The sequence below is a fragment of the Phyllostomus discolor genome, chromosome 12, assembly GCF_004126475.2.
Source record: "Phyllostomus discolor isolate MPI-MPIP mPhyDis1 chromosome 12, mPhyDis1.pri.v3, whole genome shotgun sequence".
Lineage (NCBI taxonomy): Eukaryota > Metazoa > Chordata > Mammalia > Chiroptera > Phyllostomidae > Phyllostomus > Phyllostomus discolor.
The window spans coordinates 22,860,720-22,883,319 of record NC_040914.2 but is presented as its reverse complement, the minus strand read 5'-3'; the positions used below and the strand labels follow the sequence as shown (position 1 = coordinate 22,883,319).

At 41.2% G+C, this 22,600-nt stretch overlaps 3 protein-coding genes and 1 pseudogene across 3 annotated transcripts in view; 1 reads left to right on the top strand and 3 right to left on the bottom strand.

The window, feature by feature from the left end:
• Positions 1-22,600, bottom strand: part of LOC114511123 (zinc finger protein 350-like) — a 200,292-nt gene that overhangs the window by 157,986 nt on the left and 19,706 nt on the right. The gene's annotated exons all lie outside the window — the stretch shown is intronic.
• ZNF350 (zinc finger protein 350) overlaps positions 1-22,600 on the bottom strand; it is a 182,586-nt gene that overhangs the window by 147,234 nt on the left and 12,752 nt on the right. The window lies entirely within an intron of this gene.
• On the top strand, positions 2,021-4,248 carry LOC114511111 (annotated as a pseudogene).
• On the bottom strand, positions 8,404-21,304 carry LOC114511127 (zinc finger protein 256-like). The gene is made up of 3 exons (XM_036013241.1): positions 20,919-21,304; positions 18,168-18,294; positions 8,404-10,910 (listed from the first exon to the last, which is right to left on the bottom strand). The coding sequence occupies exons 1-3, from the start codon at positions 20,970-20,972 to the stop codon at positions 9,424-9,426; spliced, it is 1,668 nt and encodes a 555-aa protein (XP_035869134.1). The 5' UTR covers positions 20,973-21,304; the 3' UTR covers positions 8,404-9,423.

Here is a 22,600-nt window from a genome sequence, read left to right as displayed (position 1 = left end):
GTGTACTCCAAGGGTCTGTAGGCATGGACCATGGTTGGAGTGCAATAAAGAGGAACTTGTAAAGGAAATGTTTCAGACTCAGAGTTTAGAGAGGTAAAGCTTATCCATGGGCTGGAAGTCTGAATACAAATGCTAACTATTACAGCTGAGTAGTTGGCAAACTGTCAACAATAAGCAAAAGCTTATTGAGGTTTTTCTGTCTTTCTCCTTCCCTGTCCCTCTCTCTAAAAATAAATAAATAAAATCTTTTAAAAAATAAAATAAATTTTCTACCCCTTTCTTCCTTCCTCCCTTCTGTTTCCTTTTTTTAACCCAGCATTTTCTGGGCTTCCCATGATGCAAATATAGGTTATCTTGATGGTGTTACCTAATATTTTTGCTATATTTTTTAATTTATTCTTATTTCTCTTTAAAATTTTTATTGTATTTTTTTTCCATTATCATTTGGTCTCCTTATGCCCACTCCCCAGTGCAGTCACCACACTGGTGTCCATGCCCATGAGTCCTTATTCCTTTTTTGCTCAATCTCTCCACCCTCTAACCTCCCTCTTTTTTTTTTCTTTCCACCTGGATGCTTTCAAATAACTTGTGTTTGACATCAGAGATTTTTTCATGTCTGCTTTTGATACTCTTTATTGTATTTTTCATTTCATTCATTGTAATTTTCAACTTCAGAATTTTGGTTTCCTTTTTTATAATTTCTGTCTGATACTCTCCCTTTGTTTCTATATTGGTTTCTTCATTATGTTGGCTCCATTTGTGTTCTCTTGTAGCTCAGGAACCTTTTTAAAAAATATTTTGGATCCCTAACCAGGCTGTATGTAGATCTCCATTTGTTTGGTATCGATTAGTAGAAAATTATTATGTTCTCTTGGTGGTGTCCTCGTTTGTAGTATTTGTTTTAATTTTGTGATAATGTTTACACGCTTGATGAAGCAGTTATTCCATTCAACCTCATGGACCAATTCTGGCTTCAGAACAAGGTTTATCTGCATATGGAATTAAGGGTGTTGGCTAGGTTAGGGTGTTGTGTTTTGTTCTTAAGACAGTTTCAGCCACCTAGCCTCCTTGGTGCTCCATAAGCTGAGGTCACAAAAACAAAGAATGCAGGGGTTCTCATTGGTTATGGCAGGATTTTTCAGCAATGACAACTGTAAATTCTCTAATGATTATGTAAAGCAGTGTTAGTGGTAAAAGATTTCCTACATTCACTGAACTCCTAAAACCTTTCTCCTGAGTGAACTCTCTGATAAGAGGTCATAGATTCTGGTAAAATATTCCCCACATTCACAGCACAGAAAACAGGTCTCTACTACAAATACACTGGTTTTGAACAAGTTTCTGCTGCCGCCAACTTCTTTACATTCTTTCCTGATGTAATAATTTTTTCTTCTTTGAAAAGTCACCCCAGACTTCAAGATCACATTATAATTAACAAATCATAAATGTACATATATGCAGTAAAAGTTAAACATCAATAGTAATCTGGTGCGCCCTGGCTGGCATAGCTCAGTGGATTGAGTGCGGCTGTGAACCAAAGTGTCGCAGGTTTGATTCCCTGTCAGGGTACATACCTGGGTTGCAGGCCATGACCCCCAGCAACCGCACATTGATGTCTCTCTCTCTCTCTCTCTCTCTCTCCCTCCCTTCCCTCTCTAAAAATAAAATAAAATAAATAAATAAATCTAAAAAAATAGTACTCTGGCAACAACTTTTCATTTATTCAAATTTAAGGCAATTCTTGAGCACCCCCTCACATACTGCTTGCGGGGTGTGAACCAAGCTTAGACCCTTTTCTCATATTTGCATCTTCACCTTCAAGGCCTGAATGGTGTGGCTCAGTAGCATGGGTGTCATCCCACAGACCAAAAGATTGCTGGTTCAATTCCTAGTCAGGGGGCATGCCTGGATTGCAGACCAGGCCCCTGGTTGGGGGCTTGTGAGAGACAAGCCATCAATGTTTCTCTCCCTTCCCCTCTCTTAAAAAATAAATTAATCTTTAAAAAAAATTTTTTTAAAGATGCCTGAGGAAGTGCACCACAGAGAGGAGGATGTGGAGACTTTTGCTTTCCAGGCAGAAATTGCCCAACTCATGTCTCTCATCATCAGTACCTTCTACTCCAACAAGGAAATTTTCCTTCAGTAGTTGATCAATGCTTCTGATGCCTTGGACAAGATACACTATGAGAACCTAAAATCAACATCATCCCCATGTCCTGGAATGCACCCTGACTCTGGACACAGGCATTGGCATGACCAAAGCTGATCTCATAAATAATCAGGGAACTACTGCTAAGTCAGTACGAAAGCAGTTATGGAGGCTCTTCATACTAGTGCAGACAGCTCCATGATTAAACAATTTGGTGCTGGATTTTATTCTGCCCACCTAGTGACAAAAACAGTGGTTATGATCACAAAGCACTAAGCAATATGCCCAGTAGTCTCTGCTGGGGGTTCCTTCACTATGCAAGCTGACTATGGTGAGCCCATTGGCCAAGGTACCAAAGTGATCCTCCACCTTAAAGATGAGAGTATTTTGAGGAGGGGTGCATCAAAGAAGTGGTGAAAAAGCACTCACAGTTCCCAAGTTATTTCATCCCCCTTTATTTGGAGAAGAAACAAGAGGAAGTAATCAGAGATTATGAAGCAGAAGAGAAATGGGAGAAAGAAGATAAAGATGATGAGGAGAAACTCAGGATTGAAGTTGTGGTCTCAGATGAGGATGCTACAGCGGAAAAGAAAAAGGAAACAAAGATTAAGGAGATATACATTGATCATGAAGAATTTAACAAGACCAAGCCCATTTAAACCAGAAGCCCTGGAGGAATATGAGAGTTCTATAAGAGCCTTACCAATGACTGGGAAGATCAGTTGGCAGGCAAGCACTTCTCTGTGGAAGGTCAATTGGAATTCAGGCCATTGCTATTCATCCCATCAAGCTCCCTTTGATCTCCTTGAGAACAAGAATATCAAACTCTGTATGTCTGCCATGTGTTCATCATGGACAGACGTGAAGGGTTGAGTTGACACCAGAGCATCTCAATTTCATCCACAGTGTGGTTAACTCTGAAGATATGCCTCTGAAAATCTAAGAAATGTTCCAGCAGAGCAAAATCTTGAAGGCTATTTGTAAAACCATTGTAACGAGTGCCTTGAGCTCTTCTCTGAGCTGGCAGAAGACAAGAACTGTAAGAAATTCTACAAGGCATTCCCTAAAAACCTAATTCATAATCTGCAATGCCTGACTAATCTGCAATGCCTTTCTAAGCTTCTACATTATCACATCTTCCAGTCTGGAGATGAAGTAACATCTTTTTTGGAATATATCTCTCATATGAAGGAAGCCCAGAAGTCCATCTATTACCTCACTGGTGAGAGCAAAGAACAAGTTCCCAACTCTGCTTTCATGGAGTGAGTGCAGAAGTGGTTTTGAGGTAGAATATATGATGGAATCTATTGATGAATACTGTGTGCAACAATTCAAGGAGTTTGATGGAAAGAGCTTGGTCTGTTACCAAGGAGGGCCTGGAGCTGCTTGAAGATGAAGCAAAGAAAATGGAAAAGAGCAAGGCCAAGTTTGAGAACCTCTGGAAGCTACTAAAAGAAATCTTGGATAAGAAGGTTGAGGAGGTGGTAATCTGCAATTGGGTTTTGTCTTCACCTGCTGCATTGTGACTAGCACCTATGGTTGGACAACTAACATGGAGCATATCATGAAAGCCCAAGCCTTTTGGGATAACTCAACACTGGGCTACAGAATGGCTGAAAAAACACCTAGAATCAACCCCAACCACCCCATTGTGGAGACTCTGCAGCTGAAGGCGGAGGCAGACAACAAGGCTTTCAAGGCCTCGTGCTATTGCTGTTTGAAACTGCGCTGCTCTCTTCTGGTTTCTCACATGAAAAGCCCCAGACTCACTCCAGCTGCATCTACCATACAATCAAGCTAGGCCTAGGTATCTGATGAAGATAAAATGAAAGTAGAAATCACAGTGCTGCTGTTCCTGATGTAATGTGCCCTCCCACTCCCCCACCCCCCGAGGGTGATGAGGATGCCTCTCACATCAAAACAGAGTAAAAGTTTCCACTAGCCCACCTGGTTCACTCTGCTGATGTTAATGACTTTTTTTTTCTCCTCTCTGCCTAAGGCAGGTTACAGGGGCCTCAAGCCTTCCTTTCTCACATTTGACATGGGGTTTGGATGCTGTGTATTGTTTTGTGTGTTTTCTGAAATTAAAGTATGCAAAAATAAAAAATAAAACTTAAAGCAAATATACTGAAATATAAACAATATTTGAAAAACACTAGAACCAATATATGAAAAACACTGGAACTAAGACATGTAACAGGAGAGTTAGAATCTAAAACTTAACAGAAATTAAAAACAACTTTTTTTTTAAGCCTTTATTTTTTAGAGAGGGGAAGGGAGGGAGAAAGAGAAGGAAACATCAATGTGTAGTTGCCTCTTGTGCATCCCCTACTGGGAACCTGGCTCTCAACCCAGGCATGTGCCCTAGACTGGGAATTGAACCAGTGACCCTTTTGATTTGCAGGCCAGCACTCAACCACTGAGCCACACCAGCCAGGGCTAAAAACCACTTCTAAATCAAAATAGAAAATATCTCCAGCACCCTGCAATTGGCACAGTGGTCAGAGGAGCAGTTTGACACTTCAGGTAAGCTCCTGGTACAGGAACATTGTACTGGCTTTTTTTTGTCCGTGGATCATCTTCACAATGTACCCAAATTGTTTTCTCTCCTCCTCCTTTAAATTTGTGCTCCTAAATTCCTAAGTGCTACCTCTTCACATTTCCACAGTATCTGTCACTTTATAATTTACTATAAAATCTTTTTTGTGACATCTTGGCTACTCCAATAATGGCTTTGAACAAACTTGCCTGAGAATACATTTCTTTATTCACTGCTCCCTGAAGCAGATAATTAGTTAATGATTGTCGAAGCCCTGAAACACGATACCATGGCTTCCCTTCAATTATTGAGTTTTTCTGCATGTACCTTACTGTAGCTTTCTCACCTCACTATTCTTCAAGTTCTCATGAATAAAAAGAACTCACACCTTCTAGAAACAAGAATTTCATGGTGGCCAAGTTTCCAGCATAGCCAAGGGCTCAAGTAAATTCTCTCACCTCTTAGAACTCAGTGTCCTTTATTTACGCCCCCAATCCCCCCCACCATTGAGACTTACCTGATCTCAGGCTTCAGAGGACCTTTTGTCTTCTAGCTATTGAGTAATGCTCATTGTAAAGTTCTGTTCATCAACACTGATAATCTTTCTGTATTTTACTAACTCTATAACTCTGTTCCAGAAACAATCTCCACTCCCCATACAGACACTGTCACTGCATTTATAGGTGAAATAATCTTTCTGTTTTGGATGAAAACATTAGATCGTTGAATCCAAAATCTTTATCTCAGATTCAAATGCTGACTTTCCACATGTCCAAGAATGCAAATATTGTGGCCATCTTGGGACCAAATGTAAATCTGGTACATAACTGCTATCACCATGCACACGTTCTTTTTTTTAAATATTTTATTTACTTTTTTAGAGAGGGGCAGGGATAGGGAGAGAAACTTCAATTAGTTGCCTCTCACTTGCACCCAGCAGGGGACCTCGTCCACAACCCAGGCATGTACCCGGACTGGGACTTGAACCAGTGACCTTTCAGTTTGTAGGCCAGTACTTGGCTCATGGAGCCACACTAGCCAGGGACACATGTTATGTTTTTAGAAAGAAAAAAAAAACACATCTCAGAATACTCAGTAAAAAATGTTACGGAAAAAACAATTATTTTCTGGGGTTGGAACACAAATGCTGAATGAAAGTCAGAAGGGACATATTTGGAGGAACTGGAAGGCATTGTGCACACACATCCATTTGCTTTAGGGCTGCCTAATATCTCCCCTCCGTGATTCCTTGACAGCTGTCTGCAGCATTTTTGTTCTCATCACGGAGTGAACACACTGGGCCTCCTAAAGTCCATTCTAAAAGCTTTGCTTCCTATGAAGTGAAGACTATGAAGACAGTGTATTTTATTAAGTTTTTGAGTGAACCTTAATGCTTTTACAGCAATTGTTGGATGTGTATTTTTTACCTTTTCAGAGTATGAGTTACAAAATGAAACTACAGGAGCATTTTACTAACATGTCTTTGATGAAGGTGGGTGTTAAGATGTCCTATTAAACTTAAGTGAAAGTAAGACACACCTAAAAGACCTGTAAATAAAATATTGTAGAAGGCAAATATGGAGATAATCTGGCATTTAAAGAATCTGAGAGCTAAAGGATGCAGACAATATTTGAATTCAGTGAGTGGAGTTTGAATGTGCCTGCACTAACCTGACATCCAATCTGTGGTTTGGGGACCTCAGCTGTGACCATGGTTATTCTCTTTAAAATGACTGACCTACATTTAGTATTTCTTCTAACAATTGTGTCTTGAAAAGTGTATTTCTGTCTGTTCTCTGGCTGGGAAAACCAATTTGACTTGCCACAGTGATAGGTTATCTTGAAAATACATTGATATCAAAATAATGTTCTCAAGTTCCAGAGAGTTCACAGGGCCTGCTCAGAACTGCTCCCTCTACTGAAGTGAAAAATCACTAACCCTTAGAAAAACTTTAGAACTCAGCACCAATTCAAGACATTCTACTGCAGCAGGGAGACAGAAACAAGGGGAAAGGGGGTCAGTTTTCAGAGGGCATCCATGCACGTCACTTGGTGCCTTTTGAAGGGATTGTGTTCTTTAGGAAGATACTAAGACAGCACTGATGGCAAATGTCTCATCAAAAATGCTCAATACTCACCCTCTCCTGTGAGAAAAGCCCACCACCCACGACTCTGGTAACAGGGCTGTGGGGACACTGGCTTGCACAACTGGCTCCCTTCTCAGGGAATCTGGAGTGAGGATCTAAGTTGTGGCCAGAGTGTGCTGGGCACTGTAGTGCCCAGTGAGGGTTCGTATTCAAAATTATTATGTTCCTCCACAAAGATCCCTGGTGCAGACACAAGGAGACTGGAAAAGAGGACATGGGTCTAGAACATAGCACTGCAGAGAAGGCATAGTCTCATCCAGCCAGTATAAACAAAGAGGACAGAATCTCATGGTAAGCAGGTTCCCTACTTAATATAGTGGTGAGTACTTGACCAATGAGATAAGGATCCTGCAGGTCTCCAACATCACTTCTGAATATAATGCCTCAATGAACGCATCTAGTGGTTCCCACTCCTTCAGAATGAAGGTCAGAGCCCTGTACCAACACTTAAAAAGTCAAACTGAGGCATCCCATTCACCAGAGTGGATGGGATCCAAGCCTATCACACAAAGCGTAGGTAAAGGGCTAAATCACCAGGGTCTCCTTAGTGGCAAGCTCTGTGCTCAGCTCAAAGGTGAAATAAAGTGTGGCTAAGGCTCAAAGAAGTTTGCCCTGGAGAAACCACTGCAGATGACACAGATGGTGTTCCCATGAAGACTGTGGGGCAGACTATGAGTGCTCTGGGATATCAAAGGAATTAGGAAGAAATCATGATGATAATTTCTGCAAGGCAAACAGCAGCAGCAGCTGAGCCTCCCTGGCCATCCACCCAGGGCTGATGGCTTCACACGGGATGGAGACAGTGTCCCCAGTTCTTGAGCCAGACTCCCTAGTTCAAACTTAGCCTCTTGAATCTGACACTTTTCTGTTGTGTGACCTTGGAAAAGTCACTTCACTTTCTAATCCTTGGTTTCCCCTCAAATTATCAGGATGTTGTAAAAATTAAAGAAAACACACTCAAAAAGCAAACTCTGGCATACTAGCACTGGTACATTTCCAGTGTTTTGTTACGTTTATGGATCCTCACAGGAGCCATAATTAGCACCTTCATACTGTCATATCATCAGTGAAGTGAGTTTCAGAAAGTTTTAGAGCCATCCAGAGATTCCCTCAAGGGGAATCCACACTGAGACCTCAGTGCCCTTAAGATACCTCCATGTAATGGGGTCTTTGTGGACTGCAGCAGAGTGGTGGGTTCTGAGAAGCTCCATTTATTTTTCACAAGCATCTGGGGTAGAAGGCCCCAGGGGAGTCTGGCCTGTGGCTAGCACCCACACGTGGAGGCTGGTGGTATAGCCAATGAAAAGGGCTGCTCTTTACCCTCATTTCCACAAGAGAAACACAAAACCCAGAGAGCGGATCCCTTGCCTGTCATCATGGCGACTGGTGAAGATCTGGGATTTAAACCCAGCTTGCACAGCACAGGTATAAGGAGTCTGATCACTAATTGCTTCTCTTTCACTTCTGGGAGTGCTCTGGGGTTCAGCAAACACCCATTCATCTTCATACCACCCAGTGCACTTTCATGTCCTGCTTTAAAACCAACCCCAGATGACAGACCACAAAAATGGGTGAATACTAAAAAGCAAGTCTTTATTATATTACTAAACGTTTGAACTTATAAAAATCATGCAGTGTATTAATGCAGATTCTTCAAAGTGTATGGTAAGTACCTACAGCATTATGTATACCAAAAAATTTTTTAAATTTTCCAGTATTGAAAACAATTATTCTGGAAAGTAAGAGTTATGTCTGTTACTCAAGCAATTAAAATGAATGACATTGTAACATATCTGTTGTTCCACTGTTCAATTTTTTAAAGGAGAATAGCTCAAATTTATAAAAGAATAGGCAAATCATGTGAGCACACATTTTACTAAAAACATCAGTACTAAATATTCATCATAATGAGCATTTTTAGTCATTTTATCATGACTAAAAATGTCTGTCATGAATCCTTCTGAAAATGCAATTAAAACAGCAAAAAGAAAACACAATATACTTATTTAAAAAGCTAAAATTAATAAAATTTAAATAAATCAACAGTTTGGTAGGTTGGCAAAAATGGACCTATCACACACCACTGGTAAGAAAGCAAAAAATTATAGTCAGTTTACAACATAATTTGTTAGATTCTTTAAAACTTAAACATGAAACTCATGACAAATGTTCACACTGGGAACATTTGTATAAAGTTCAACTCAGATGGATGGCTATTCAGAGTTTCCTTTAGTGTCATTGCACTGAACAAGACACTAACACACTCCCTAAAATCTAAGCACTTCAGGGTGTGAACTATTCAATCTCAAGAGACATAATTTTATGGCTAAATAACTTCCCACATTTACTTCATGCTTGAAGCCTTTCACCAGTATGAACTCTCTGGTAAAAGAGGCCACAGCTACTGGGTAAAAGGTTTCCCACATTTAATGCACTCATAAGGCCTTTCTCGTGCGTGACCTCTCTGATAATCAAAAGTACGGCTACAAGGGTAAAAGATTTTCCACATTTTTGCACTCAGAAAAACTTTGGTATTATGTGAACTCTCTAATGACAATGAAGGCCATGGCTACTGGTAAAAGATTTTTCTATTCACAGCACTCATAAGGCATTTTCTCAGTGTGAAATCTCTCATGATAATGAAGGTTACCGATATGGACAAAAGATTTTCCACATTCACTGCACTCATAAGGTCTTTCACCTGTGTGAACTCTCTGATGATAGTAGAGGCCACTGCTACTGGTAAAAGATTTCCCACATTCACGACACTCATAAGGTCTTTCTCCCTTATGAACTCTCTGATGATAACGAAGACCAGTACTACTGGTAAAAGATTTCCCACAATCACTGCACCCATAAGGCCTTTCTCCAGTGTGAACTCTCTGATGACGACGAAGGTCAGAGTTCCTTTGAAAAGATTTCCCACATTCACTACACTCATATGGCCTTTCTCCTGTGTGAACTCTCTGATGATAGTAGAGGCCACTGCTACTGGTAAAAGATTTCCCACATTCACGACACTCATAAGGCCTTTCTCCAGTGTGAACTCTCTCATGAAAACGAAGTTTCCTCGTATTGGTAAATGATTTTCCACATTCAATGCACACAAAAGGTCTTTCTCCAGTGTGAAATCTCTCATGATAACGGAGGCGACACCTAAAGAAAAAGGATTTCCCACATTCACGGCACACATAAGGCCTTTCTCCAGTGTGAACTCTCTCATGATAACAGAGTTTACTGCTACTGGTAAAAGACTTCCCACATTCATTGCACTCATAAGGCTTTTCTTCTGTGTGAACTCTCTGATGACAATGGAGGCCTGGACTGCTTGTAAAAGATTTCCCACATTCACTGCATTCATAAGGCCTTTCTCCAGGATGAACTCTCCGATGTTTTCCAAGGCTACTGCTTGTGGTAAAAAACTTTCCACATTCACTGCACTCATAAGGTTTTTCTCCTGTGTGAACTCGCTCATGACAACGGAGGCCATATACTGTGGTAAAATATTTTCCACATTCAGAGCACACAAAACACTTTCTTCCATTATGGATACCTTGGTGCTGTAAGAGACTGTGCTTGCGAACAGTGGCTTTCTTGCATTCCCTCCAGGTGTGATGATTTTTTCTTCCTTGAAAAGTTACTCCAAACAGAGAAATTTTACTTGGCCTATTCCTAATTTGAGTAGCTTTTTGCTGGAGATTTTCTGAGTTCTTCCCAACGTCTTTGGCAATAAAAGTTTTCCTTGATATGTGAAAATTGCTGCTTTTTGCCAGAGGGACTCTGTCCACTCTGCATACAAAAGACATCTTTCTCAGGTGCTGCTCCTGGCGCTGGTGATAATTTGCACTGAAATAAAAATATTTTGCACATGCCCCACACCTCAACAGTTTCTGGCTGTGTTGTATTCCCTGCTGCTCAACCAAGTGAAAAATGTCTCTCAAAACTGGTGCACAACTCCCACAGGGGTGGCATTTCTGAGAAGATAAAGACACCTTGGGATTCTTTACCTGTGACACTCTTACAGAAACGTTCTGTTCAATGGATGCCTCCATATCCTCTGCTCCACAGCAACATCCTGAACACAAAGAAATGCTAATGAAGTATATTTGGATCTTATAGGGAAGGGTTAATCTCATCATAAATGTCCATCTGCCACATCTAGGTAGATAATACAGAATGATTTCAAGATAAGTGAGTTTGGCTCTGAGAAAACGGCTGTTGTACATTGCTTAACCCTTAAGGTCAGTAAATGGTAGAAACCTCACAAGCACAGGATGGAACACAAGGAAAAAAAGGCAAGGTCTCCAAGTGTTTTGTCTGCCAATGGCTTCCTGCAGGACCATTTCTGCTGGTGACATGCGGCTATACAGAATAATGTGAATGTACCAAAAGCCACAAAAATCAACTGCAGCAGAACAGATCCTGTTCAATGTCAATATAAAGATATGTGCACACTGTAATGCACAGCAGACATGGATCACAGTCAAGGAGCAGTATAGAGAAACCTGTGAGTGACATGGTTGAGGTGCAGGCTTTACAAAGGTGAAGATTATTCATGAGCTGGAAGTCTAAGTAGAAATAATAATTCTTAGAACTGACTGGTTTGTAAAGTGTCAACAATGAGAAAAAAACAAGTAGATTAGAGTGCCCACACTGGAAATGGTAACAAAACTTGTTGTTACAGCCTGGGTTCCCAGTTATGACCTTAAAAAAGTGCTAACATCCAATCTTCACCAGTAGTCATTGACCAAGGTAAGACTCCCTCTAAGCCCACCCAGCCATGGATGGAGTTGTGTCCTTCCTGTGATGACAAAACATTCTTCCCCTTAATACCCAATTGAGTCATTACATGGGATACAATTCCTAAGAAAGAAACTAAAGAGATGAAGAGCCAGTGCTATGGTAGGACAATGCAACACAAAACAGACCACAGGAAAAAGACCTATGTGAGTGATGTCAGCAAGATGGCAGGAGAACAGAACTCATCTCCCTTCCAAGAACAAGTACACAGCTATACACCAACAAATACAGCAATGGGCTAAAGGAATAAGAGTCCAATTAAGACAAAGAGCAACGCAGGAAAGCAAAACAGAGAAAACTGCATAGAAAGTATGCATGTGGAAACTAGGTGTGCAAAGATGTGTGGAAACAACTAGAGTCTAAAACAAGGGTGGAAGCTAGCTCTGTCACCCAGTTTGCTTGCGCTAGAGTAGACCCTAATGGCCTGTTCTATGGAAAACCCAGGTACACTTTGTTGCTGCAATCCTTCGGAGGCTCTGAAACATCTGAAAACTCTCCAAAATTTACACACCAGAGTACACTGTAGAGTTCATAGGCATGGAATCCAAGAGGAATCCCCTTGGCCACAACCTCTGCAATGGCAGAAAATGAGATCAGCATTTTACTGGGAGTGCATACACCTAAAACTCCATAAGCCAATGCTGCCATTGAGGAAAAATCCACTGACCCCTACAGTGGATTTTGTAAAGACCCCTACATTCTTCACTACTCTGACCTCAGCTCATGGAACAGCAAAGTGACAAGGCTACTGTGACTTATCTCAAGCTTGAAACACAAAACCCCACCCAGTCAGAACCCTTGCATTTCCATTTCTAGTGGAGGTTTTTCTCTAACTAGAATTAGTCAATAGGGTTGCAATGAGAAACTGGTTCATCATATGTATAGACATCAACATTAGACTAAAAGAAATATGAGCTCTAACTGGTGTGGCTTAGGGGGTTGGGTGTTGTCTTCAGACCAAAACATTGTTGGTTTGATTCCCAGTCAGGCACGTGCCTGGGTTATGGGCCAGGTCCCCAGTTGGGGCTGTGTGAGAAGCAACCATTCGATGTTTCTCTGGCACATTGATGTTTCTCCCCCTTTCTTTCTTCCTCCCTCTCCTCTCTCTAAAAAATAAATAAATAAAATCTTTTTTTAATAAATAAAAAATAAAAGAAATACAAAAAACACAAAAACTACCAAAAGAAAATCATAAATTTCTAATAATTGTATACCACACACCCAAGTACACACACACACACGGAAATCTACAAACAGCCAGACAATAAAACCAAAATACTTAACTTTAATAACCTCAGTAAGTTACAAAAGAACACAAATGGAATTCAACATATTAAACCAATACAGGAACAAAAGAAGTTGAGAAAGGCATAAACCATAAAAACGAATCAAACAGAAATTCTCAAGTTGAATAATAAAATTGATAAAGTGAAAAAATGCAAAAAAAATTTTCAAAATCACACAAGATCAAGTAGCAGAAAGAACAGATGATGTCTAAGGCAGATCATTTGAAATCATCCATGTAGGAGAGAAAAAAGAAGAAACAAGTGAAGACAGCCCAATTGAATTATTGAACGCCAACAAATTAATTTATGTTTGCTTTATGGGAGTCCCAGAACAAGGGGAGAGTGAGAGAGCAAAACAGAGAGTGAGCGCAAAAAAGAAGGGAAACGAGGAGAAAAACAGCAAGGGAGGTGAAAAGATAGAAATTTTATTTAAAGAAATAAGCTGAAGAGTGACTCCTGAAATCTAATCAGATATATGATTATCCAAGTTCATGATTCTCATAGGTCCCTGTACAGATTCAATGAAAATAGGACTTCACCAAGACACATTTAATGAAAGTGTCAAAAAAAGCAAAAGAGTATTTAGAAAGCACAAAAAGAAAAGAAACTCCCCTCACCCAAGGAAACAAACCCATAACAACAAAAATGTTCTTGGCAGACACCATTCAGGCTATAAGTAAACCAGCTGATTACTTCAAAACACTAAAAGAAAACAACTGCCATCAATAATACTATAACTAGAAAACCTGTCCTGCAGAAACAAGAAATAAAAAGCTTTCCAGACAAATAAAAGCTGAGGAAATAAACTGCCACTCACTCTAACTTGTTAAAAATGCCAAAGAATATTCCTCAAGCTAAAAGGAAAGGTTACTAAATAAAAATACAAAAACATAGGAAAGTGTAAAACTCACTGGTAAAACTGAGAATGGAATCAAATTAACAGTACTGTATTGTATTGGTGGAATATAAAATAAATAATTCTGTTATAAAGGATAAAAATTAAAAGTATTAAAAATGAACCCTAGCTGGTATGGCTCAAGGGATTGAGTGCTGGCCTGCAAACCAAAGGGTTGCTGGTTTGATTCCCAGTTGGGACATATATCTGGGTTGTGGGCCAGGTCTCTAGTAGGTGCATGCAAGAGGCAACCACACATTGATGTTTCTCTCCCTCTCTTTCTCCCTCCCTTCCTCTCTAAAAATAAAATAAATAAAATCTTTAAAAAAGGTATTAAAAATGACAATAGTCACAACAATTTGTTAATAGATGCACAAAGTAAAAAGATGTGAATTGTGATATCAGAAACATAAAATGCTGTGGTGTGAGGAGGTGCAAGGGTGAAATATTTATATGCAATGGAAGCTTTTATCTGGTTAAAATAGATTTTTAAAAGTATGAGTTGTTTTATACACTCCTCATGGAAACAATGAACAAAAACCTATACAAAGATATACAAAAGAGAAAGAAATCAAAGCATACCACTAGGAAAATTATCAAATTATAAAAGACATAAAGAGAAAAAAAGAAACAAGGGAACTACAAAAGAGCCGGAAAACAAAAGTAGGTCCTTAAATAAATTCTCCAGTCAAAACACAGAGTATGGATTTGGAAATTATTACGCTAAGTGAAATAAACCAGTCAGAGAAAGACAAATACCAGATGACCTCACTTATATGTGGAATCTAATCAACAATTTAACAAACGAAATAAAACAGAAGCATAAATACACAAAACTGACAGCTGTCAGAGAAGAAGGCGTTTAAGGGGCTGGTAAAAAAATGGTGAAGGAATTAAGAAAAAAAATATATATGTGACACAGAGACATGAATAACAGTATACTGACAGCCAGAGAAAAAGAGAAGTGGAAGGAGGTGGAAGCAGGCAAAAGGGGGATAAATGGGGACAGGGTCTTGACTTTGGGTGATGAACCATGCTGTGGTATGCAGGTGATGTTTTACTGAGTTGTACACTTGAAACCTATACAGTTTAATTAACCAATGTCACCCCAATAAACTAAAAAAATTGACAAGAGTGGAAGAAGGGATACAAACACAAAATGCAACATATGCTGCCTATAAAAGACTCACTTCACTTTTGGGAAGCAAATAGGCTGAACGTCAAGAAATGGAAAAAATATTTCATACACATGGACACTAAGAGAGAAAAAGAGTAGCTAAACTTCTATGAGACAAGATACACTAATACACAAACTGTCACAAGAGATAACAGTCTTTATAGAATGATAAAGGAGTCAATTCTTAAAGAGGATATAACAATTTTAAATATTAAATATTACGCACTCAACATCTGAGCACCTAACTATATCAAGCAAGTATCATCATATCTGAAGGCAGGAAAGGCAACCCAAAAGTAGTAGGAAACTCCAATATTCTTCTTTCAACAATTAGTAAATCATTCTGATCAAAAAACAAGAAGAAACTATTGAAGTCAAATTACACTTTAGCCTTGGCTGGTGTGACTCAGTGGATTGAGTGTTAGCCTGAGAACCAAAAGGTTGTGGGTTTGATTCCCAGTCAGGGCACGAGCCTGGGTTGCGGGCCAGATCCCCAGCTGGGGGTGTGAGAGAGGCAACCAATTCATATCTCTCAGATACTGATGTTTTTATCCTCTCTTCCTCTTTTCCTCTCTCTCTAAAAATAAATAAATAAAATCTTAGAAAAGAAATAATCTACACTTTCGAACAAGCAAAGGTAATAGACATGTATACAAAACATCACATCCAAATGCAGGAGAATACAGATTTATCTCAAGTGTGTGTGGAACAGTCTCTACATAGGTCACGTTAGGTACAGTATCTTTTTCTTTTGTCTTTTTTAAATGATAATTTTCATTATCTTTTTTTTAAGATTTATTTTTTTTTAAGAGAGGGAAGGGAGAGAGAAAGAGAGAGAGAAACATCAATGTGAGGTTGCTGGGGGTCATGGCCTGCCACCCAGGTATGTACCCTGACTGGGAATCGAACCTGCAACACTTTGGTTTGCAGCCCACGCTCAATCCACTGAGCTACGCCAGCCAGGGCCAGGTACAGTATCTTTTTCTGATTGCAATGGTATGAATGTAGAAATGAATTTGTGTCAAAAAAGCTGAAAAATTAAAAATATGTGGAAATTAAATGACACACTCCTGACAAATTAACAGGTAATAAAAAAAAGGAAAAATCAAAAGAGAATTCAGCCCTGGTTGGTGTGGCTCAGTGGATTGAATACCAGCCTGAAAACCAAAAGGTGGCAGGTTCTATTCCCAGTCAGTGCACATGCCTGGGTTGTGGGCCTGGCCCCCTATAGGGGGCGCATAAGAGGCAACCACACATTGATGTTTCTCTCCCTCTTTCTCCCTCCCTTCCTCTCTGGAAATAAATAAAATCTTTTTTAAAGAAAGAGAATTCAAATACAGAAGCAAACATAAATGAAAACACAAGCCATCAATGATTATGTATAAGGTGCAGAAAAGTTTTAAGCACAAATTTTATAGAGATGAATGCCTACATTAACCAACAAGACTTCAAATAAACACCCTAACCTTATACCTCAGAAAATGAGAAGAACAAGAAGAAAAAGAGGACAAAGTTAGTAAAGGAAAAAAACAATACATAATAGAACAAAAACCACATGTATAGGGGAAAGCATAGTCTCTTCAATGAATTCTGTCAGAAAAACTGGACATTCACATATAAAATAAAACAGGATCGCACTAACACCATTCATAAAAATGAACTAAAAATGGATTAAAAATTAAATGTAGGAGCTAAATACCTAAAACTCCTAGAAGATAATCTGGAAAAAAAGCTGCATGATTTTATGTTGGCACTTTCTGGATATGACACCAACACAAAGGCCACAAAAGTAAAAATAAACAATCTAAACTACACCTAATGAAGAAGCTTCTGCAAAGCAAAACAAAAAAGAACAGAATGAAAATGCAACCGCTTGCCCTGGCTGGCGTAGCTCAGTGGGTTGAGCGTGGGCTGGGAACCAAAGTGTTCCAGGTTCGATTCCCAGCCAGGGTACATTCCTGGGTTGCAGGCCATAACCCCCAGCAACCGCACATTGATGTTTCTCTCTTTCTTTCTCTTTCTCTCTCTCTCTTTCCCTCTCTCTCTCTCTCTCTCTCTCTCCCTTCCCTCCCTAAAAATAAAATAAATAAATAAAATCTTTAAAAAAAAAAAAAAAGAAAATGCAACCGCTACCAGGATGGGGAAAATATACAGCTAACCACTGGAGATGCTGTGAGCTCGGGTGAGATCACCACAATGGAGGGAATATTGCACTGTGATACATCATACAAATTTTTTGATTTTCAATGAATAATAAAATTCTGGTTATACTATACTGTAGTCTCTTAGTGGTACAATAGCATTATATCTTTTAAAAATGTACACAGCTTAATTAAAAATACTTGACTGCTAAAAATACTAACTATATACTAAGACTGCTCAAAAAGTGGCACCAATAGACTTACTGAGAATGCAGGGTTTCTACAAACCAATTTTGTAAAAAAAACACAATATATACAAAGCACAATTAAGCAAATACAAAAAGACATGTACCTGTATCTGAAAAGAAGTTAATATATCAAATATACAGCCCTGGCTGGCATAGCTCAGTGGATTGAGCATTGGCCTATGAACCAAGGGGTCGCTGGTTTGATTCCCACTATAGGGCACATGCTTGGATTGTGGGCGAGGTCCCTGGTAGAGAGTGTGCGAGATGCAACTACACACTGATGTTTTTCTCTCTTTCTTCCTCCCTTCCCCTCTCTAAAATAAATAAATGAATAAATAAAATCTTCAAAAATATATATGTATATGTGTATATATATATATATATATATATACACACACACAATTTAAAGGACTCGTAAAAATAAAAGATATGGTTAAAAATGGACTTAGGATGTACAGATATTTTTCAAAAGAACATATGAAAATGAACATCAGAAATATAAAAATATGCTTGTCCTCACTAGTCATGGAGGAATCCATTAGGCTCCTTGCAAGACTACTTCAAATCCTGCCCATTGTGGGTTCAGTACAGCGGGTATGGGACTACAAGGATAGAAGAGGTCAGCGCAAACAAACCAGCCCTACAAAGAACAGTAACCGGCCAGAAAACTGGGGGAGCAAGCAGTGCCCACAGTCCACAAGTAAGGACAGAACACCCTCTGGGAAAGGCAGGCAGAAGGAAATGCAAAGCCAAGTCCAGGTCACTGTGTAGCATGAGTGTCTTACCCAGCGAGGAGATAAGTTCAAAGTTCTCCAGCATCACATCCAGGTATAGGCATCTCTGAGCTTCATTAAGGAGGTGCCATTCATCCAAGGAAAAGTAGATGGCCACATCCTCCAAGGTCACACCGACCTGTCAGGATTAATACAAATGAAACAAGAACAGTGTCTCTGAGAACCCACAATCCTCCTCCTCACACATCTTCCCATGTTCATCCTCCTCCAGGGCTTGCCACCACAGAAGACATACAAGGTCTCCCATTAATCACTGTTATCACCCTCAGCAGCAACAGCGGGGGGCAGAGGGGGGCAAATAAATGCCATCTAAGCTCTGGGCCATGCCTGCAGAGCCTCATCCTTCCTGCCAAGCAATATCACTGAGTCCCACAAATCATGCCTCCAAGACACAGCCAAACATGCTTCATCCTTATATCTTCACACCAGGTCCCCAGGACCATCAGTTCACACTTACTCTAGTTGTACACACCATTATGGAATGTTTATCTCCTTCACATCTTCACAACCCTGGTTCACTCCCTCAGCTCTGCCACCTTCCTGCTCCATACCACTGGGATCTCTCTGGACTCGCCCATGTACTTTGCATATGGTGTCCAGAGAGTGCTCAAATATTTCAAAGTGATTTAGTACAACTGCAATCCTCTGATAGATCCCATAGCTAGATAAAGCCTCAGATGAGGCTCTGAAGGCCTTCTTGCCTGCCTTTGATCTTTGTTTCAACGTTAACCACCCAGAACCACATTGTGAATTTCAGATATGAATAACCCCCTGACACTTCTACACTACAGAGGCCACACCATCCTCTCTCACTAAAACTTCCATAAGTGCCCTGTCTGATTTGTTTCCTATTTAGACACAGTGACACTCAAAAGTGACAACATTTGCCCTAGACGTCATCTACCAGTAAGACTGAAACACTCCATACCCCATCAAAGCGTACCACAAAGTTCCAATTAATCTATATGGTAGTAAATAAGCAGGAGCTTAGTCCACAAACTCATCTTTTCTCAATCACTCTTCTACCTTCAGAACTATTATGTCCACACATCACCCTCTTTCTCACTCTGTTGCCACTATCACTCCTCTCACTAACCTGTGTTTGTGAGGCTTAGTGAGTTTGTGGGGTTGTGAGCAACCCCAGTCAAGTGACAAGGATGGGAAACCACTCCTGGGCAGGCACCCTAGCCTTTCTCAGTCCTAAACATCACTGCAGATCTACACTGATGCACACAAGAGCAACAACTTTTGGATATTTCCCTCCTTGATCCCTCTTCACATTTCCATACCTGGGTATCCAGCTGCCCACCAAATGCCTCTACTCACTGGTCTCTTCTGAGTCTGGAAACTTCTGAGACTCTATACAGGGCCAAAACAAACTTCTGATATTCCCAAGAAAAATTATCCTACCACCAACCTCCCCAGCCCAGTTGATGGAGCGCCCATCACTTCAACTGCTAAGACCAAAAATTCTAAAGTCATCCCCAACTCCTCCCTTTTTCTGCATCACCTACACAGTCTGGAAGTCCACTCGGCTCTTCTTTAAAAATTGACCCAGAATCCAAACTTTTTTCCTAATCCCGTGGACACAGTTCTGGTCCATCAGAACTCCTCTGGGTTACAGCAGTACCTTTTCCTTGCCTTCCTGCCTCCTGCTCTATCTAACCCCTGAGCAGCCAGAAGGAGCCTGTTAAACCCAGGCAAGAACAACTCCTTCCTCTCATCCAAATACCTCATTCTCTCCAAAACAGGCACATAAATGATCAGTTGGCCACTTTACAGATCTGATTATAGAGTTGCTTGCTCTTTGTTTTAAACACACAAAAAAAGGAGAGACCTGTGGGACCTAGTGCCAGCTCAGTGGCATGGCCTCCAAGCACTTGCACATGCTGGTGACTCTCCCTGGGTAAACCTTCCACATCTGTTTACATTGTTGTAAACCAATGCAAGCACCTTCACGTTTCCTGCGCCTGCACTCAGGACACAGGTCTGGGAGTATTCCTCGAGTCTACATATCCAAGAGATGGAAAAAATACCAAGGGAAGAGTCTCAAGACACCACAATTCCAATCACTATGTGGTTGTGTCACCACCAGGGAGGGCCTTGGACACTCTGTCCTTCCTTGTCTTGTTTAAATAAGTGGTTTTTCATCCTTCAAAACCTGTGGAAAGATGCAGACAACCACCATTCAGCTCCAGGTAAGCAGGTGTCCTCTATCCTTGCCCAGGCCTGGAGACTGGCGACCTCCGGCACGCTGTCTATCCTCTGGGATCAGTCTTCACGGCTGCCTTTAAGCAGCCCAGTGACCTTGCACAAGGACCCAACTCCCTATGTCTCACTGTCCTCATCAGCCCATTCCAGTCTGTTCTCTCTCTGAGCAGGGTTTTAAAAGCTGGAAATGCTAACCCAACCGGTGTCCCTCCTTCACAACTTTCCACGGCTCCAAGGACCCTCAGAATGAACGTACCATCATCCCTCTGCCGCAGAGTCAAGAGGTGATTCCCCTCAGACTGTTTACTACAGACAGAGAACCCCAGGTTCCCCAGTCCTCCCGTTAAGCGTTCTCTGCACGTGTTTACACAGGCTCCTCTGCCTGTCACTCTGCCACCGCCATCACACCATGTCACCTGGGAGGGCCCCGCTGGCCTGGACGCCGGGGCTAGAGCTGCAGGACGTGCCCGGCGCCCTGCAACCGGGGCTGTAGGGCTTGATGGGGTGAGGGCCAGGGGGGTGCGTACTCACCCGTGCCGGGCGCCTCAGCGTGGCCGCCGCCATCGAACTCTGAGGGTGGAGCATAGCGGGAGCTGCAGGCTAGAAAGAGGCCCCGGACACGGCGGCCCCAGTCCTGGGCCTGGCACCGGTCTCCTGGGCGACGTCGCCGAGACTCAGACCTGTGGCTGTGTAGTGGGGACCACCACTCTTGGGCCTTTTCAACTGGACTGTGGGACAAGAGACAAGATCCTCCTGATCGCCTGAGACAAAACTGACAAGACGAAACGCCCGCCAGGAGGACTACTGTAGTCCCACCCAACAAAAGTGGCCAACCGGAAACGCCTATTCTGAGCCTTCATTGGCTTAGTGCGGTGGCATTTTTATGCCCAGAATTCTGGGTAATGTAGTTTCTGCCCTGCTAAGTCAGGATCCTGTATTTCCCCAGCGGACTAAAGGAGTGCATCCTGGGTCATATACCCCCAAAATACACTAAGTGGGCTAAGTGCCCTCTAGCGCCCCCATTGGAGATCACCGGTCTGATCAGGGCAAGTTTGTTTCTGGTGCACCCACGGGCTTCCTTTACCTGCAAGTTTTGGATTCCTTTCTACAGGATCCGCTCTTTCTGACCACCTGGCTATTTCCTGATTCAGGCTATCTGGCGTCTGGCTCCTTCCGGCCAAATGTAGTTGGGGAGGCTGCTCAAGTCCCTAACGCTACCTATAGCGTTAGATAGCATCATCCCATATGCCAAAATTTTGCAGGTTTAATTCCTGATCAAGACACATACCTAGGTTCAATCCCAGGTCCCAATGCTTATGGGAAGCAACCAATGGATGTTTCTCACATTGATGTTTCTCTCTTTCTCCTCTCTCCTTTCCTCCCTCTCTAAAATAAAAAACATATCCTTGCGTTAGAATTAAAAACATAATAATGTTTTAAAAAATTTAAAGGGCTTCCCCACTCCAGCCCTTCCCCACCCCATTTCTAAGATTGCAGCTGGTATCAAGGTGTCCGTCTCGGATCATCTTTTGCCATCCTAACAAACTGAGGATGTTGCAGGTTTTAGAAGTTTGAAAGTTTCTGACACATTTTAATTTTTTTTAGTTTCTGACGCTTTCGATCCAGGACAACTCCTCAGCTGGAGTCTCTGTGAGGTTCCTGAGTAGTTTGGCTCAGATGTGGCCCAGTGGGCTGAGCACTACAGTGAGGTTGGTGCTCAAGAATACTATTTTTGTTTGTTTGTTTGTTTGAACAACAGAAATTTATTTTCTTATAGTTCTGGAGGTTAGAAATCCAAGATGGAGGTGTTGGCAGGTTAATTTCTTCTGAAGACTCTCTCCTTGGCTTGGAGATGAGCTGTCTTGCCACAGTGTTCTCACGTGGTCTTTCCTCTGTGCACACACATCCCTGGGGTCTCTTCCTGTTCTTGTAAGGACAGTAGTCACATAGAGTTAGGGCCCCAATCCTATAAACTCACTTAAAGTTAATTCCTCTTAAAGCCTCTATGTCCCAACATAGTCACTTTCTAAGGTACTGGGGGTTAGGATATCGACATAAGAATTTTGGAGGGAACACAGGTTAGTATATATGACACCTTACTATAAGGTCCCTGTTTTAGAGAGGCTTATGGTGTAATAGAGGGATACAGCAAAGGAAACAAAAATATGAATCACTTGACAAAGGATAAATCATTTCCTTTCTCAATTCCTCAG

Coding starts and splice junctions, on each gene's coding strand:
- LOC114511127 (XM_036013241.1), bottom strand. CDS start 20,972: ATGCTCCACCCTCAGAGTTCGATGGCGGCGGCCACGCTGAGGCGCCCG. Junction 18,295..20,918: donor CGCTGAGGCGCCCGGCACGG/GTGAGTACGCAC, acceptor TAATCCTGACAG/GTCGGTGTGACCTTGGAGGA. Junction 10,911..18,167: donor TGAACTTATCTCCTCGCTGG/GTAAGACACTCA, acceptor CTTTGTGTTCAG/GATGTTGCTGTGGAGCAGAG.